The sequence below is a fragment of the Harpia harpyja genome, chromosome 12 (assembly GCF_026419915.1).
Source record: "Harpia harpyja isolate bHarHar1 chromosome 12, bHarHar1 primary haplotype, whole genome shotgun sequence".
Lineage (NCBI taxonomy): Eukaryota > Metazoa > Chordata > Aves > Accipitriformes > Accipitridae > Harpia > Harpia harpyja.
In genome coordinates, this window is record NC_068951.1 from 17,323,604 (window position 1) to 17,342,598 (window position 18,995).

The following is an 18,995-nucleotide window of genomic DNA, read 5'->3' on the forward strand; positions in this document are numbered from 1 at the left end:
ACATGAAACCAACAGATTATCACTGCAATTCCACAGTGCAGCATTTACTGCGTGCTGACAAAGTAGCGATACCAAACACCTGGTCCTAATCTCATCCCCTTCACTCTAGGAACTGTTTGTAGCCATAATTCAAAAAGCAACTGGCTTCATTACTCACACGACCATAGGGAAAGGTCATCCACACTTTCAGAGATGGCTTCAGGCCAATAACCAGTATCTTCAAGAAAAACAAAGAAGTGCAATAAAATATTTGAGTATATACCAGAAAACTTCTACTTTTTGATTTCTCACACAAAGCCTTCTGCAAGCAGCAAGTTACCTTTGTTAGGGAGGCCATGGCCAGCAGTGAATATTGGGTGATAGGATGGTCTCTCAGCTCAAGTTTTGCATGTAATGGTTCAATACAGCAAACTTCCCCCTTTGAGCCACTGAAGAGACATCGAGATTCACACGTTCTCACTCCCATAACCCTCCTGCAAAGAAGAGAAATCAGCTTGGTGGCCAGCTATCAAGAAGAGATCAGCCCAACAATCTAATGAAATCTCAGGAGTGATCCTTCATAAATACTGTTTTTAAAGAGTCCTTTACACAGCTCCAGGGAACACTTTTAGTGTGTTACTGAAAGCCGTCCCATACAGCTGCTCAGATACAGACAAGAATGCCTTAAGATCTTATTTAACAGTAAAGTTTTGGCAATTTTTGGACACGATCAGACTCCCTAGACTGTCAACTCTTCCTCCTTGTCCCTCATCCTCTTGAAGAGGCCAAGAAGAAAATGAGCAGTCACTGCACTGCAAGGCAGCTCTCACTAATGAAACAAGGAAAACCAAGAGGCAGCACTTTTATGACAACTACCAAGAGCCCACAAGGAATGCCAAGATTCTGGGCAATACACTGATACCTTAATAACTTCGGCTGTTCTTTGACTATGACACTGCCAGATAGCATCTTGCTTCAGCTGTGAAATTATACTGCAGCCCTAAATTACACCTTCAACATTCAGACAGTAGCTTTATTGGTTCCAATAGGGTTTTTTGCTTAGGTTTCAGAAACTATGACCGAGCATTAGTTTCTTGTACTTTCTATGGGTACTTAGAGTTATTATCTTACTTAAATGACAGTTCAAATACGGAGCCTCCGCTGTCATTGCAAATTGCAAGCGTTGGGTCATCTGTAAACTGAGGAGATAATTAGATTAAAAGTGGGACTAAGAAATAAACTACAAAGAAATGGATAGAAAAATGTATGCTATGGCATTGTTAACAGCACACCAAAGTACAAGCATTGTACCTACCAGAAAGATACCTTTAACATATGGAGTGGAGACAATTACTGGCTTTTTTAAGATGTGTAAGAAAAGCAAAGTTATGTGTTTCATCTTCACCCCTCCAGTAAGCCCTATTGCTAGATTTTGTTACAAAGTCCCATTACTTTCTATTGCAGCTCAGAACTACAGCATATCAAACCCCGTGTTACCACTAGAACAGCTCACAACCTCAAGCCCCTGAGTTGGTGCCAGAGCTGGTGAATGGGCTGCAGTCACAAACAGACCAAAATCAGAAACATCCAGAACTACTAATGATACCAAATAATCAAGATAAGGAAAAGGGTCACAGCCACAGCTGAGACACCCTTCTGGAGGACTCTGCAATCCAGCATCTAGGAGCACAAGCACCTGGGCTGTATAGCCGTGTCTGAGTAATCTTCAATGCTGGTACTGCCATCAGGTCATGAGCTGGAGAAGGGGCCCACTAGGAGCAGAGGACCTGGCACAGGGAAATATCCATCTTCGTGCACAGGGCAAAGATGGCAGAGGTGGAAGCGTGGAAGATGCAGCGGTAAAGGGGCACCTTCATGCCCACAAAACATTTTTGGTCAGCCAGGTGAGACCAACCAGTACATGAGAACCTGTCCTTGAGCAGCATAACCCACCAGACCCACTACACTAGTTCCATGTGTGACACTATATGGGTCTAGGATGTCTCAGCAAGGTCCAGGAAAGAAGAAGAGAGAGATGAGTTTGGGTGACGCACAAAAGTCACTGCTCTGACCAGGCTGCCAAGAAGCATTACGCTCTGGTAGGAGAGGACCACATAAAGCCATGCACAAAATCAGATATGAGTTTCTGTGTGTGATGACAACACTATGTTGAACAAGAAGCCATAGATGATTTCTCTTTCAACCCAAACATTCCCAACAAGTTATTTGAAAAACTGCTGACAGAAGCTACTTTCTACACTTCAGACTCTTCTAAGTTTAAAGTTAGCAAGTCATGTATCCAGTTCAAACCACTGCAAGTCTTAGAAAAATGTATTCTAGCAATTTATTCTTCATAGATTTTGGCATCAGAGAGAGGAGTTAGACAACAACTGTTTTTTGTTATAGTACAACTCACAGCCAATACTACTATTTCAGCTCTCAAAATACTCAGTTTCTTTTTAAAATAGCATTTCTGCTCATTTTTCTCACCTCTAGATACTATTGCCACATAGCTCCGAGGCAGCTGCTCTCATCTGTGAATCTAAAAGTACTACACAAGGAAAGTCAACACATCTGACTGAACAAAAGTATGTTTTAATGCAAAAAAAAAAAAAAGTAGTATACAAGGAGTACATATAGTGTTTGTTACCTTGATATGCAAAATGGCTGTTCCTGGTGGGTGGGCATCTGTTATTGATCGTAGCAGCTTCCCACTGGCCAGATCCCACATTGTGATCTGCAAGCAGACTATTCTCAGTACACATGCCAAAGGGTTCTCTCCACCACCTTGCATGTTAGTATATCAATAAATTTCTATATTCCCAATATCATCCTGGGTTAGTAGGGTCTTCATATCAAAGAAAAGTGATCTGAAACCTGTTTCCACCCTTTTTTTTACAAGCAGTTTACTTATCTGCTTACACTCTTACTGACAAAATTAGTGTTATCTTCACAACTGAATCATGTCCTTTTGGCAAGCTCTCACCACCTGCCCGAATTTACTCACCTCACAGCTATCTGCCTGATAACACAATTAAAGAATGTAAGATAACTTTGCTACTACACACTGTTCAAAGTGGTTCATTGCATTTGTCTCAGAATCAGTGAACAGTTGAATAATCTGTGCTAACACCCGTTAGCAAAACTCAAGCATCTCCACAGCTACCATGAACCTTGTCACTCCTCTCCTCCTGCGTTTGCTTGGCATGACAGGTCAGATGGGAGTATACAGCTTGGCTTGCGCTTGGATATTAAATTCAAGCAATTTTTCAACTAAGCAGCAGGAAGTCCCAAAGTATTTACTGCATAAATGAGGAATATTTAGCCCAGAAAAGCTGAGATTACAATTTGAATCAAACTTTTTATTGGAAATATTATTTTACATGGTTCCATGTATCATCTATCAAAGCTTTGTAGACCGATGTTTCAGAACTGCTGCTCTAAAATATTTTATCTGAGTATCATTTAAAACCGCCCACTGATCTGCACGGATCAAATCTGCATTTCCACATGGTCTGGAGCAGTCTGTCATTTAGCCCTGTCATAGGCACTGGAGTGTGTTTTATCTAGAATGAAGGTGAAAGCCAAAGCAGCAAAGGGAAATGAAACTAAAAAGCAAAACAAAGCAGCCTTCTTTGTATTCCATGGACCTCTAAATTTTACCAAGTTAACTTCTATCCGTTTTGGTTTAGTTTTAGTCTTACAACTTCAGGAATTGCTTTCTCTCTTTTGGTTCAGAGAAGGGCATAAAACTGCAACAGCAGACTCAAACCCTTTTTCCCCTGCATTCAAAAGCTATGCTGCTTCTGTCATACCACAGAACTAAGGTGTTAGTAAAAATGAACTTTGGGGCTAGATACGAGTTTCAGGACTTTCCACTCATCACCACAGTAAAAACTAGCTTTAATTACAAAGCATAGACCTCACAAAGTGACCTAGAAAGACTAAGCTGGTTGTACTGGTGCACCATTACACATTTCAGTTTATCAGGAGCAGGACTTATGTCACAACGAGCCATGATTAATTGAATCCTTCACTATATTCTGCATTATCCATTTCCTTCACAGAAACCTACCCCAAACAATCTGAGTTAGCTCACTGGATGCAGGAATTGGCTGGCCAAAAAAGCTCAGGGCAGATTAAGCTATGCATACTGCTTCTCAGCACAAAACCAACTAACAGCCAGCTACGTATTGAGTGTGCTTGGCTTGGAGCTATTTTCACCTCTGGATAGTCTCTCAGTAACAGTCTGCAGAAGAACAGAGCACTGGACCATCTCAACCTATGGGAATTACCTGTCCTTTTGCAAAGCCACACAGGAGTCTCGAACAGTCATTGTTGATACTGAGAGCAGAGACAGCCCCATACTGGGCCCCAACAGCAGTGCTGCCCAGACACAGCCGAAGTGCCTGGTTTTGATCTAGAGCAGAACAATTAGTAGGAAATTAAAGAGAAAGAAAGAGCAATGATTAAAATTAACATCATGCAATTATTTACATATACAATTCACCTGGGGTACATAAATGATTCACAGACTTACCGTTAAGTTCTTAAAAAAGAGTTTAAAAGACGAGAGCACATGTTAGTACAGACATAGTGGGACACTGTCTTGCAGGGAAATACAAAGATTATTTTTAAAAATACAAAACAGGCACAGGGAATATGGAAATGCAGAGGTATTACAAACTGATGAAGAAACTACTAGAAAAATCAAAGCAATATCTAGCTTTCCTTTTGCTATTCTGCAATGGTGCTTAAGTTCTAGCAAAGAAAATGACAGAAAATTAATTCTATCTTCTGAGCCTTATACTTCTGTATGCCGATTTGAACAGCAACAACTCTCCGCACGGGCTTTTGGTAAGTGTAATTTTACATGACTTTTATTCTTTGGTTTTGTTGATAAAGGCCAGAAGCTGGAGGGAAAATGAACTTGTGTCCCCAAACTGCACAGTTAAAATGCTCGATGAGTTCTTGTGCACATAGCTCTTTCTTTATAAGGAAACAGTAATGATCACCACACTGCAACAGAACTTCCTGAGACACAGGCTACTGCAAAGGAGGTGCTAATGCCTGCACAGCCTCCTAGGGGACTGGACTGCTGCATGGCCATGCCCTGTGTGCCCCCTGCAGACAACAAAGCTCAGGCACCTCTGTTTGTGGTAAGGTCTTCTATGCTTCCACCACGAAAGACTAAAAATTGCTTTATAAGATGTTGCACTTCAGGCGTTATGAATGATAACCCTCTGCCTGTCTTTGCTGCATTGCTCTTAAAAGCTAAGAAAACAAGTGTTCTGGATCTGCTTTTTCCACGTCTCTCCATTTTTGTCCTGCTTTTGAGTGGGGGAGGAAGATAAGATGCTTTGTGAGGACTGTTGGAATGAAGACTAGAGATTTGAAATACATCAGAAGTGCCACAACAACACTGCGTGCAGGATTTCACTTTGAGCAAGGAAAGGAAAGGACAGGATCCAGGGGAACAGACAGCAGCAGAGCACCAGAAACTCCCAGAACTGCCCAAGGCACGGGACACATTTCTCCAAGTTGCAGCACCGCTAGCAATGTGCTTGTCCTAGTTTCAGCTGGGATAGAGTTAACTGTCTTCCTAGTAGCTGGTACAATGCTATGTTTTGAGTTCAGTATGTGAAGAATGTTGATAACACTGATGTTTTCAGTTGTTGCTAAGTAGTGTTTAGACTAACGTCAAGGATTTTTCAGCTTCTCATGCCCAGCCAGCGAGAAAGCTGGAGGGGCACAAGAAGTTGGCACAGGACAGAGCCAGGGCACCTGACCCAAACTGGCCAACGGGGTATTCCATACCATGGGACGTCCCATCTAGTATAGGAACTGGGAAGTGGGGGCGGGGAATCGCTGCTCGGGACTATCTGGGTGTCGATCAGCGGGTGGTGAGCAATTGCACTGCGCATCATTTGTACATTCTAAACCTTTCATTATTGCTGTTGTCATTTTATTAGTGTTATCATTATTAGTTTCTTCTTTTCTGTTCTATTAAACCGTTCTTATCTCAACCTGCAGGTTTTTCTTCTTTTTCCCGATTTTCTCCCCCATCCCACTGGGTGGGGGGGGAGTGAGTGAGCGGCTGTGTGGTGCTTAGTTGCTGGCTGGGGTTAAACCACGACAGTGCTAGATGTGAAACAGAGCATGGATGCATCTCTCATTTCTTCCCCAATACAAAGTGGTATATTCATCAATCTGCACAGACAGATTGATGGCTGAGCACACACATGGTGGGAGCCACCTTTCAGATTCTACCAGTATTAAGAGGCATTAGTGGGAGGACCAAAAAATAAACAATAGCAAGAAGAGTACCTGAACTCACGGACTACTCTAAAGCACTTTGTACAGTGAGGAGAAAGGCTAGGGCCAAGTTCAAATACTTTTGCCACTCTATTTCTTGTTTTCCTGCATCTACCTTGATAAACTCATCTGTGTAGTGGCCCAAAAGAAAGTAAAAAGTTCCTGTTCCTGCAAAGTCTAGATAGCGGTGGCAGAGAGGTAGGGATAGAGAGGGTGTTACAAACTCCACTTGTTCTGCACACCAAATGAGACAGGGCCTGAGAGAGACAGAAAGGCCATACTCTGTCTTGCAAATGCACAAGGAAGGCCCAGGTATTATAGAAAACTGTCAGTTTTGATCTAAAACATGATGACAGTAGTGGTCAAGAGGACACTATATGTTATGGATGCTCAGAGACATCAGGATTCTTGTGAATGTTGAAGAGCTCTGCTCTTGAAATTTGGGGAGGGAGAAGAGAAAGGTGCCTTTGGTTGACCATATCAATGAAAATCATCATCTCTTCATCAGGTGACAAGCAGCCCAGGCAGTTCTGGAAAAGGCTACCTGTTCTTCATGTACTTCTGCTCTGCTGTGCCTGCCAGTGCAACACCTGATGCTGCATGAAGAAGGAAGCATCTCTGCTTTCTTCCTCTGCAATCTGGCTTATGCCAAACACAGAACAAGGGAGTTGCATTTTCAAATGAGAACTGACATTTGCTTGTTTACACTTAAAAACACTTCATAAAGATACTGCTTCTACTGTAAGAGATATGCAGTTGAAGTACAGGTAGATGAAGATTATTTTTCACAGTTAAATAATCAGAAACTGTGTAAAACACTAGTTTTCATTAGCTTTCCAAATGAATGTGACATTGTTCAAGATAAAATCCTCTGAAAGCCAAGGAGAACGTGAGGGTTCAAACTGGCAGAACCTACATGTACAGAAGCAGCTCTGAAAGCTACTGTGTAAATAGATATCTAAATTTTATAAGCCTTAACACTCATGTTTAGTTAAACAAAGGATGTATACAATTCAAGTGATTACACTGTGAGTGGCTGCCATCACTCAATACATAAGAGGAACATGGAACCAAAACTACTCCAGTATCACTATCGCAAGAAATTAGAAAAAGCAACATGCAATTCATTGCATCTGTCACTCAAGCACAATGCAGAGCCTTCCTGAAGGTCAGTCTGAAGCCACGGAGCCACAGCAAACCACAGTACCTTCCGCTCCAGGGGCCAGGCAGGGTGTTTCAGCCACCACCTCTATTACCAAGCCCAAGGCAGTGGAAACACTTCAAAACTAAGGCCATTGCTCTGCACACAACTCTCCTTATTAGGATAAGAGGAAAGCAGAAGCCATGTGATGGAAATAAAAATCTTCCTTTGCCATGCTACTAGAAAACACCTTGACATCACTGTGACAAGAAGGTACATGGCATAGATCAGAACAGGTCAAAGAAAAAGAAGAAAAATCATGGAAGATTTCCATAGAAGCTCAGAGAACACAGAGCTACAGTTGGAAAACAAGTTCCCCAAAAGGTATTATCCAAATGGTGTCTTTCAAGTCCCACAGAAATAATTCCTGTTCCAGAGGTCTGGAAATACAGTTCATTTACCAAAAGAGCATCAGCCAACCATAGAAATATGTTTAAAAATAAGGTGAATACTACAGCTCTTGCTATTAAAGGTGAATTGCATTCTGTTCTTTCCACTTCAGCTTAAACCTGTCAGTAAGTCAATCAATAAACTGGTTCCTGTAAGGCATGAAAAAGGAGAATCTTTCACAGCTTTCTCTGAAAAAGGCAGCAGCTTCAGAATCACTACTACTTTCAATCCAGCTTTACATCTTTGTAGGTATACCCACATGAACTTTCAAATCCATTTTCTTCTTCCCTTACCCTCAATGTCAATTAAAAATAAACAAGACCCCCACTACAACCCCAAAATTAAATGCTTTGTATGAAGTTATTCCTTCCTAAGAAGGAACTGCTCATTGTTTGCCAGAGATGCATTTTCAGAGTTGAGAAAGCTAACCCCAGAGAAACCCATGCCAGTACTTGTTCTTGTTTCCAGCCAGTCAAAAGATGACACACAAGGAGAAGCCATTAGATAAGATTTTTTTAAAAACTAACTACAAATAGGGTGGACAAAATTGCTTCCAAAGCAAAGCAAGGTGCCTGAATCAATGAGCTCCTATTAATTAACTGGTAGAGTAATAAAAATGGATAAAAGCAAAAGGTTATAAAAGCTGATCTGTGATTTTCCAGACTAATATTAATCAGCTTTGAATTAAGGCACCGTTAGGATTAAGCATAAAAAGCTTTTTCCAATGCTTGAAACAAAGGTGGCTATCAATTGTAAAAAAAAAAAAAAAGTTTTTAATTTTGCAATTTACATAAAGCAATTCTTCATCTGAAAAATTTCTGGCAGTAACTATTTGTGTTGCTCTCAAAGTCTGAAGTCAAAACAAGGCGGCACTTTGATTCAGCTCTACAAGAATAAAAAGAAGTTTGTGAACATGAAATGTCACTTTCCAGAACAAAGAATAAGCATAGCACTCCAGAAGTTATTAGATCTCAGATCACCAGGTTTTCATCAAGATCTTTTCCTTAAGCCTTAATTCCCTGAGTTTGAAAGGCCTGCTTTATTTCCTGCAGAATTACTCAAATATTACAAATTTTATGAATAGGTCCTTTCCTCCCACCTTCATTAAGCACAGTACCAGTAAATGCTCTCCCAGGAGGTATATCCCTCTTGGGCCTGAGGATCAGGAGGACAATAGATGGTGAGCTAATGGGACAGGCTGCAGACACCATCTCCCCCAATAACACAATAGCTGTCACCTAAACAAGGACACGCTGAACCCTCCTCCCCACCCCCTGCCCTCAGCTTAAGCTAGTGAAATGATGACTCAGAGCCGGGGTTACGTCAGACCAACTGTGGCTTCCACATCAGAAACCCACTGCTCCCTCCTCAGCTGCGTAACCAGTGCACAAGCAGAGCTTTCAGAAGTTGCTGTCTGCTGGTGTGGGTTTCACAGAGTCTCTGGCTTGTGGCTCTTTGAATTGAGTTCCTACTCCATAGTGTTCCCACTTGACAGCTCTCAGGCAGAAATAAATGGATGGTGATCTCATGGAAGAGCATTTGCCCAGCCCCGAAATAATGCCTTTACAAACAGCTATGGACCTGCTGCCCTGAAACATTATAAACAGCACATGTACATGCGCCTCTGCTGTTCTTGCCTGGAGAATTTGGAAGTGTGCAATGCACATGCATTCAATAACCAATTCCCCAACTGACCAGCAGTTATTATCCACTGACTGGCTACTGTACTGCCTTACTTGCTACTTATCTGGCATCTTAAATTCTGGCACAGACAACATGCAAACTGGGCAAGACAGGAGTTGTTCATGCAGGGTATGTGCACAGTGCAGTGTTACTGTACCTTTTCCTTTTCAGTCCACACAGAAAGGGCCAAAAGAGGAAAGAAAAAGCCAGAAATCAATATAAAAGAAAGGAGTGAGGTAACAAACAGCATATATGTGATAATTATCAAAGACAGAGAGAACCTTCAGATTTTGCTGATAGAGTTTCCTTTTGTTAACATTTCCCCTTTTGATTTATTCAAGTAACTGACAGGATGCTGTAACAGCTAGTGTTTTGAAACCAAGCAGTTTAAAAAGCGTATGGAATCACTGAAGAGAAATTAGTTTATAAATTTGGACTTCATTGTATTGAAGAAAAAAAAAAAAAAAGAAATCTGAGAGGAAATAAAACTGGAAGTTCCCAGTGACATAACTGGTAAAACTATTTTCAACAGCTACCACCAGCCAGCCAATCAACTCCCTATTAACTTCAAAAAACAACCAAGAACAACAGTCCCCAATATCTAGTTCTAACGCTGTCTTTAGGTACTTACACACTACCTGTTTTCTCAAGATATCATGCTACCCCCACACATCAACAAAGACTCAAGACACTAACCACAAGTTTTACAGCCAACAGAAAATAAATGGTTCAACATTAATCAAAACAAAGTTTAGCTACATAGAAATTTTCTGTCCGAAACATAAAGTCTCCGTGAAAAATAACACATTTCAGTGAGTACTGTTTAAAGGCTAGTTTTTGAGTAGCGTAAAAAACTCTTAGCTCTTCTAGAAAGATGGAGGAAAAAACCTCTAAAGATTATTTGTTTCTTGTTCCAGGCTTGCTGGGAGAGCACTTCTCCACTCCAGCTAGCAATCCTCAAGAAAAGTCATGGCACACAGCATAATTGTTCATTTGCACAACGCTCACAACTCCAAACAAGTTTCAGAAAGAATTTGGCAAAAGGATGGCCCTCATTAAAAAAAAAAAAAAAAATAAAAAAATAAAAAATCCCCCAAGCGAGCACAGCACTAGAAACAAGCTAAGGGTCATAATCCTAAAGCACAAAAAACTGTCATTATCCAAATGTGGTAACAAAGCATCAAACAGAAGATAAACTACCTGAAAGATAGGTAAAAAAAAGAGAACACCAAACTCTTCTCAGTAATGTCAGATCACGTAACAAACGGCAAATACCAGAAATGGCAGACTGAGAGGTTTAAATGGGTTGTTAGGAATATTTTTCCCCTGCAAGATTATGTGGCCCTGGAGCAGGTTACCAGAGGAGTGTCTGCATGCACGTTTGCCTGTTGGGCAGTATTTTCCATCCGTAAGTGTTTTTCAAGACTTGGCTAGACAAAGCCAGGTCTGCCCAACCCAGTTATTGGCAACAGTCCTGCACCAAACAGGGGGTGACTACAGGCCTCCAGACATCCCTTCCTACCAACACTTCTGCAACACTTATAGGATGTCAGACAGTTGGCATCTAATCCAACTCTAATCTATAAGAAAAATAGTTTTCCAGAGATTAGATGTGCAATCTGAGAACTGTCCTGTGACAGTTTTTTCAAGACCCAACAGAAGCATTCAAAAAAGCAGAATAAAAGCTACCCAAGTCTTCCTTAAAAAGGACAAAGCAGACAAGTTAAGAGGTACAGGCAGACTTATGAGAAGAGACAAACGAAACAGCTAAAGTCAAATATATGAAAGAAAAGATAAAGGGTTAAAAAATTTGCTGTTGACACAAAACTCTTCAGACAAATTTGAACATCAGCAACGTTCAACCAGAAAATGGACCTACATTTTTGCAGGCAAAAAAAGGTGATGTTTCCATGGTACAGTATAAACCATGCACGAAGCTCACAAAACTTCAGGGAGTAAATCTCATCCTAATCAACACATCTAGTAGAAAAATGTTTTCATAAAAAAAGTATAGAAATTGATTGGCCTACAGACATAAACTGCTGGTTTAAATTACAGAATAAAACCAAGCCAGAACACTAACCCTCCCCTCTTTACACACAAGAAGGCCTTATACAGCCATACCCTGTGAGGATTTCTCTCTCTGCAGATAGATCTGAGAGCACTGGGGTCAACACCCAAGTTTTAGTTACAGAACTAAAAGAATTTAGCAGAGAACAGAAGTGTCCACGAAGCGTTTGTGACCATATCTGAAACAAAGTTGGATGACATGCTTTAATTCCTCATCACCTTTAAATTACAGCATAGACTCACAGAGTAACTTCGGTTGCAAGACCTCCCTGGCTGTGGAGGTCTCTGTCCCAGTCCTGTTGCTCCAAGCAAAGTCAACAAGATCAGCTTGCTCAGGGCCTTGCTGAGTTTTGAATATCCCCAAGGAAGGAGATTCCACAACCTCTCTCAACCCTTATCTAATGCTTCAGCACCCTTACAGTGAAAAATTTAATCAGACCTTCCCAAGTTGCAACTTGGGTCCACTGCCTCTTACCTAACACCATGGACCTTTGAGAAGGGTCTGAGTCTCTCCTCTGTACCTTTCCGTTAGGCAGCAGAAGATAGCAACATGATGTCCCCTTAGCCACCTTCTCTCCATGCAGAAGAAACCCAGTTCTCTCAGCTTCTCCTCATGCATCATGTGCTTCAGCCCTGTAATCATTTTGGTGACCCCCCTCCACTGGGGTCACTGTGGTACATGGACATCTATCTTGTACTGAGCAGCCCAAAACTGGACACAGTACTTCAGATGTGATCTCACAAGTGCAGAATAGAGGGGAGTAATAATCAGAGTAAAAATGTGTTCCATAGTAGTGATATTGGAGATCTCCACATGCTAGACAAATTTTAGAAAAACCAAAGATCTACTACTAAAAACTCAGTCAGATCATGTGTTGACTGTAGCAGGTAAGTTATTTATATTCAGATTAAGCACATCCTGTAATTGTTTCAATACTGGATTAAGCAAATGGCATCAAATAGTTTAATTTCTAAATACCCAGGAAGGTGAGTCTTACACTGTCACAGTCTTTCCCATCCTCCTTTTGTACCCTGTCCCTGTAACTTTTGGTCTCTTGAATAATTTCAGCCAACTTCGAGAAAAAAGTAAAGATGATAATGAAAATTCTAAAGTTGTTAAGAATTTGGTGCTTCATAGACAAAAGGTGCAAAAACTCGATGTGTATGGGAGCAATTCAAGAGCTGTTCTCACCCAGCTGGTAAGCTGGACAAACACAGGCACAAGCTCAGAAACTTTTTTAAGTTTGGTGATAAGAAGGAAAGAATAACAGAATGAAGGGACACAGACATGACTGGTGCAGGGGAAGGAGAAACCTATGATGCAAGCCTGCAGGTAGCCATGGGTCAGAAGTTCCACTTCCCAAGGAATACACTTAAATTTCCCCAATGCTTGCAGCTATTATGTCATAGGGGAGAAGATGATTAATAGTGTATGAGGTGGTGGTTGTATACTGGTTCTGATTTCTTCCACATGAAAACAGAGTAATTTAAACATAGAAAAGGCTCTTTAGACAATTGCCACAGAGCTAGATTTCTCAATATCAATGTGCCAATCCCCAACAAAGCAGAAGAAATAAGTGAATAAGGACAACTAAAATATTACTTGTGCTTTATTTCTTTACTGAAAGAAAATCACATTTAGTACAAACAGAACATATTAGAAGAAATCCACCCTGCAGTTCTAATTCAGGCTGGGTTTTTTTGCTTTTGTGTGCTTGGTTGTTTTTTTTCTTTAAGATCATTAAAATGCAAAAAACTCAAAACTTTATTTTTAACTTACCAAATATCAGTGCTAACCCATGGGAAGTCCCCACTGCTATCAGATTTGATGCTGCCTGAAATAGTCATGCAGAAAGATTGAAAGTAGAAGAAATGTCAGTCACAAATCCACCACTTAAACTCTCACTACACTCATGCAACTAACAAGCTCAACTAACAAGCCCTGGTGATGACATGAAAAAGTGCAGAGCGTGGCACTTGATCAGCAGAGGGGCAGCAGGGCAGCTAAAGGTTGAACTCTTCCCCCAGAAACTAGATCTTTCGTGCTTCTTCTCCCACCCCTCATATTTGAAAATTCTTAGTAAGGGTAAGATGGAAGATGCATTTATCAGCCGTCTTTAATTACTGCTCTAACAAACTTGCAGGAAAACTAACTATACAGTACTTTAAAATTGTTAGAGTACTTACAATTGCTGTGGGCAAGCCAGCATCCACTTTGTCCTAGAAAAACGGGACAAGTAATGAGTAAGAGAGACAGAACTCCCAGCTCTGTGCATGTCTCTAATAATTAGAACTACAACACGCAGAAAAATCAACACAAGTTGCGTTTTAATAGTCCCACCAGGGCAGACAGTGCTGAGGGAACCACTGGCTAGAAACACCCAGAATGGATGAGAAAGTGCACAGAAATGGAGAGGAAGCAGAATATCCTGTAATTCCCTATGAAAGTTACTGTGTTCTTCTCAAAACAGCCTAATCTTCATAACAGTTTCCAATATTCTCTGTGTACACGGCATAGACATCGATTGCAAAACTACTTCCCTTTCCCCTCTCAAGCACACCTTATTAGCTTCCCATTCAGGTGGCTTACCCACACCCCCATCAATGCAAGTGATGGCCAGTGGCAGCACACTAACATTGAGACCCTGGTCACACAGCCATCACAAAACACTCACAGATGAGTCACTTGTATTCTATTCTAACAAGCCTACCTTGCATGCTTCAGAAATCATACACTTCATAAATCACCACCTTAGCTCTGATCTTGGACAGTCAGTTTTTCCCTGGCAGTACGATCTACAGACCAGTTCTCTTGCATCTGTGCCTGAAGTGCAGTCACAGACATGGGACTGTGCAAACCTGCTCCTCACTCAGCTCAGAACAACAAGTGTGTTCTGAGCCTGCTGCAGCCATTAAGAAAACCTGTTTCCAGCACCTTCAAGCAAGCAGAACAATAGCACTGCTATCATTTTATATTAACATTTCCCGCCAGGTTTAATGATATCTAGCAACACGAATCAGTGTTAAAGAGAACCTACCATATTGCTGCTGCAATAAGTCAGATAATACCTGATTCACTACTGGCTAGGGATTACTAATTGGTAGTTCAGGTGCCAAACATGTTAGTATAATCCAGAACTAATAGTAGGGGGAGAGAGGAGATCACACAAACAGCCCTCCACAACAAGAGGTTCAAATTTTTCTTAATGGATGTGACCAGGAGAAAAATACACTTACTGCTGCAGACACTATTTGGGCAGAAATTCCTTTCAGAAGTGAGAGACGTATAACTGATCCATGGAGTGAGAGAGAATCTGGGAGTTTTTTCTTCCTAAGAAAAAAAGAAATAAAGCAAATGCTTTAGAGCAGAATGAAAGTTTGGAACTTTGCCTAACCCACAGCTAAACTAGCAGGTAAATTCCGCACGCACTTGTAACTCATGCAGTTTCCATTCCTATTCTTGGGGCCTACATGCACAGAATGAAACGGACATGACATTATTAGCAAAGCCTGCTATGCACCACTGTGCCTGCATAAAATTTGTTTTTAACTCATCTCCCAGGAGAAAAAAAAAAAAAAATTCTTCAAACAAATTGTCAGTTTCAAGCACCTATCTGCAAACCTTAGAATTTATTAATAAAGCCTGAAAGCAACACTTTTGCTCTTTATCTTCCAGTGAGTCAGGAAGTTTCAGCCCTTAAAGGTGAATATCTAAGGAAAATACACAATTGGAAAAGGCTCATTAGCAGAATACAGACCCCTAGGAAAACTGGATGTATGCTTAAAGAATAACATTCAATTAAAATACAGCTGATCTGATATGAAAGGTTAAGTGTCTCTGTTTATGGAGAAAATGTCTTTAAAAAGTAACTAGTGTACAGGGAACAGTTATTTCTAAAGAGCATTGGTATACTGTAGCACACACAGTAGAGGGAAAATCCCCAGGAAAGTTGCAATTTTGTTGCCAAGCACACACCACCAGAAAGCCAAATTTCCAAAACTAACAGGGAAACCTTTGGTTCTTATCTCTCCAGAGGAGCACAAATAAGTAGCTCACATGTTGGTTAAAGAAACATGTTGTTAATACCTTGTATGATGGCTAAGGACCCATAAACATGGCAACTAGCTTTACCCAAAGGTGACAATAACACTTCCAGGTTTTTCTGCCCACTCTGTACTGGAAACCGTTTAAGCCACTCCAGGTTAACATTTCCCTCAATACAAACCATCTTATTTAAAAAAAGAAGGGACAGTGAGTCAGTACACCACCATAAACCATCACATTTAAGAGTGTTTATATCCTGTACAATTGCTCATGCAACAATCACAACTTCTTATGGCACATAAGGCGGCCATGAAAGTGGCTCAGGATGCAGGATCAGGCCATCATTTGAGTAATTAATGAGACAAGTCAGCAGTATTATAGCTAATTATCACATTCCAGGCTGCTTTTAGATGTCAAGATTAGCATTCCATTTACAGGAGTGACAGCAGTTCACTTGCTTTTTAAAAATAACCACCAGCTGCTTGCAGACTCTGGAAGTCATCAGACACACCTTTGAAAGATTTTCTTTAAAGTCATCATGGTTCAGTGTTTTAAAGATTCCATTAAAATTCAGAGAAATTTAAATACTCCGTCTCCCATAAAATGCATTTATTGCTCAAACAGGCAAGCCCTCAGTGCAAAAACAAATCCCATCTTTGCCTACTTGATCTTGCAGGAATAACACTACTCTGTCAAAAGCACCATCACTGGAGTCCCTGCAGCATCCCCCTGGGACATCAACACTAGGATATAACAGCAGGAGACAAAATCCACACGTGCAATTGAAGTGTTACTACCCAAATAACAGACAAATTGCACACTCACAGCAAAGCTCAGGGAGGAGGCAGCAGGAGGTTGCCTTAGGAAGTTTCAACTGTTCTTAGCTTTGGATTGTCCTACCCACTCAAAAAAAGGAGAATTTGTTTTTAATGGATCTAAGCAGTGCTCCTTCAAATATCATTTAACCTCCCGGGGTACGAGTCCTGCAGTACCTTTTCAGGTGTGTCCGGTCCCCGCTGTCAGAGCTTGCTACAGAAGATGTGTCATAGGAGTGTGTATCTGTGTTATCAATGTTCAAGAGAAAGGGATCCTCCAAAATGAAAGACTCCTCTTCATCATCAGTCTGAAGAAAGAGAATCTCCACAGCTTACTAAATGTTCAAAATGCACAACACCCTAACTAAAACATTAGCAAAATAGCATCAATTAAGCAGAAAAATCAAGAAGGAGAGGGCAAGACAGTCTCATACATAAAAAACAGAAATATGTATTATTTTACTAGACAGATTCTGTGGAAGAACCGGTTTCCAGAATTCACAACAATCACAGAAGTGGGCTGGAGAGAAAGTTATTCAACTAATCCTTCTTCCCCAGCTATTATCTACTCCATCAAAACTTCAACAGACCTTTGACTAAGCTGTTCTCAAAATTCTCCAATTGCTGAGAGAAGGCCTAGACTCCAGCACTTCACCACGTGGTGGCTAAGGGTCTCGTAGTCCCTCCGGCTGCTACGAGGGTTGATTTTGCTCTTGTCTGTGCTGTTCTGCTGGTGATATCTCTCTCTCTTCTCAGGCTTAGCCTGGAATTTTTTAAAATTATTTTATATTTTCATTTTATAATATTTTATATTTTATTTTATAATATTTTATTTTTTGTTTAAACGGCCATTCTCCCTGACATCTTCTAAATTCAGTACAGTTCATGTTGCTCTCTCCTTTATGTTTCAGCTGTGGATATTTCAATTGAAAAAACAAAATTCCATACTACACACTGTACAGCAATTACTCAACTGAGCATGTACTTTGTCAGCTATCAGTATCAGGAAATTATGAAGTTATACAATTTTATTTCCCAGGAAAAACACAATATGAGAAGAACCAAAGGAGAATGGACTGCCTCATCTTAGTTTCTGCCTGTCTTGGAGCATGTCCAACGGACCACTCACCTCATTTAAGATGCTCTCCAGTGTTGGAGGGGTATCAACTTGAGGAATGTCAAATTCTTTGTCATCAATCTGTACATCAGAAACCACAGACTGAGTTTAGGTTGCCTATTCCACCTTCCAAACTTTTTCCCAACTAAAGAAAAAAAAAGCAGCTATGCATGCACTCCTTCCAACATACCTCTGCCACAGAAAGGCACCACGTATGCTACAATTTCTCCTACTCAAAATGCATTCTCTGAAATTTGGCATTACAAGACAGAACAAGAGGTATTTAGTATCAAAAATATAAAATAGTTCTCTGACCTGTGCCCAGATCTGAAATTTCAAATGCCTTTTTTTTCTTTGTTATTTCTAAATATCACTAACAGTGTTACACTGCCTTTCTAATACAGATAGACATCAGTACACAACATTTTTTTTCTGACTGCTTACTAATGGGAAAAAATGTAGTTTTCTTTAAAATAAAGATACTTTTATCTGAGACTTGCATTACCAAAAATCAAGCACAGCTATGATAGGAAGGCTAGCCCCAGCACCTCTGTCCTACTCACCTGCAAAACTACTGCTGTTCTGTCCCCACACCTCCTCGGTGGCCACGGACTTAAAACTGGCTGACTACACGACTAAGGTCTGACGCAGGATTGTAGACTCTTGACTACCTGCTCCTCTAGCAAGTGTATAGTACAAGCGTGCCTGTTACCTGCATTTTGCCCCCCAGCAAGAACCGCGTCCCTGCGAGTTCTTAGGGGAGACTCAACCACGGTGAAAGTTACCCCCGTTTTCAGCGTAAGGCAGACCACCGGAGGGACCAACGCCGCCGACCGAAACGGCTGATCAGCGGCGGGGTCTCGCCGCGCCGACCGCCCCACGGACCTTCCCTCACGGCTGCCTGAGGGGGCCCGCGCCCGCCCACCCCGCCGACCAGCGGCGCTGACGGGAAGGGAGCGGCCCGGCCGGCCGGGGGCCGGCACAGACACCGCGGGGCTCCGCGGCCCGCCCGTGTCCACCTCACCGCCGCCCTTGGGCCGCTTCAGCCGGAGGGAGGGAGAGCTCCGGAGGCGGCGGGCAGGGAGCCGCGCCCGCGCATAGGTTCGCGACGCACCAGCTCGCTGCGTGAGTCCAGCTCGCGGTCGAGTTCCGCCGCGCTCAGCCGGTGCGCGGGCGGCTCCGGGCACGGCTCGGCCTCCGCTCCCGCGGCGCAGACGCCCTGCTCCGGCGCCGCCTCCATCGCCGGGCTGCGGGACGCGGCGACCGCCACAAAAGGCCGGCACCGCCGCGACTCGAACCGGCGTCCGGAGACGCCCCCCTCCCTGCGCAAGCGCAGCCCGGCACAGCCACCCTCCTCCGAGCCGGCCTTAAAGGGGCCGC

General features: G+C 42.0%; 1 protein-coding gene across 9 annotated transcripts in view; it reads right to left on the bottom strand.

Annotated features, from left to right (window-relative positions):
• VPS8 (VPS8 subunit of CORVET complex) overlaps positions 1-18,967 on the bottom strand; it is an 83,815-nt gene extending 64,848 nt beyond the window's left edge. For 7 of the 9 annotated variants that reach the window (XR_008237686.1, XR_008237685.1, XM_052804935.1 and 4 more), the window contains exons 1-11: positions 18,730-18,967; positions 17,628-17,696; positions 16,676-16,806; positions 14,876-14,969; positions 13,826-13,858; positions 13,419-13,473; positions 4,275-4,399; positions 2,630-2,716; positions 1,111-1,178; positions 320-473; positions 158-217 (exon numbers count right to left, since the gene is read on the bottom strand). Coding sequence is in view for 7 of the 9 variants with exons in the window: in XM_052804935.1 (XP_052660895.1) it covers positions 158-217; positions 320-473; positions 1,111-1,178; positions 2,630-2,716; positions 4,275-4,399; positions 13,419-13,473; positions 13,826-13,858; positions 14,876-14,969; positions 16,676-16,806; positions 17,628-17,696; positions 18,730-18,855 (1,002 nt within the window). In the remaining 2 variants the exon portion in view is untranslated. Of the gene's footprint in view, positions 1-157; positions 218-319; positions 474-1,110; positions 1,179-2,629; positions 2,717-4,274; positions 4,400-13,418; positions 13,474-13,825; positions 13,859-14,875; positions 14,970-16,675; positions 16,807-17,627; positions 17,697-18,327; positions 18,481-18,729 lie in introns of those variants that run through there. The other 2 variants (XM_052804939.1, XM_052804941.1) reach the window with 2 other exon arrangements.
• Positions 18,968-18,995: the final 28 nt, after the last annotated feature.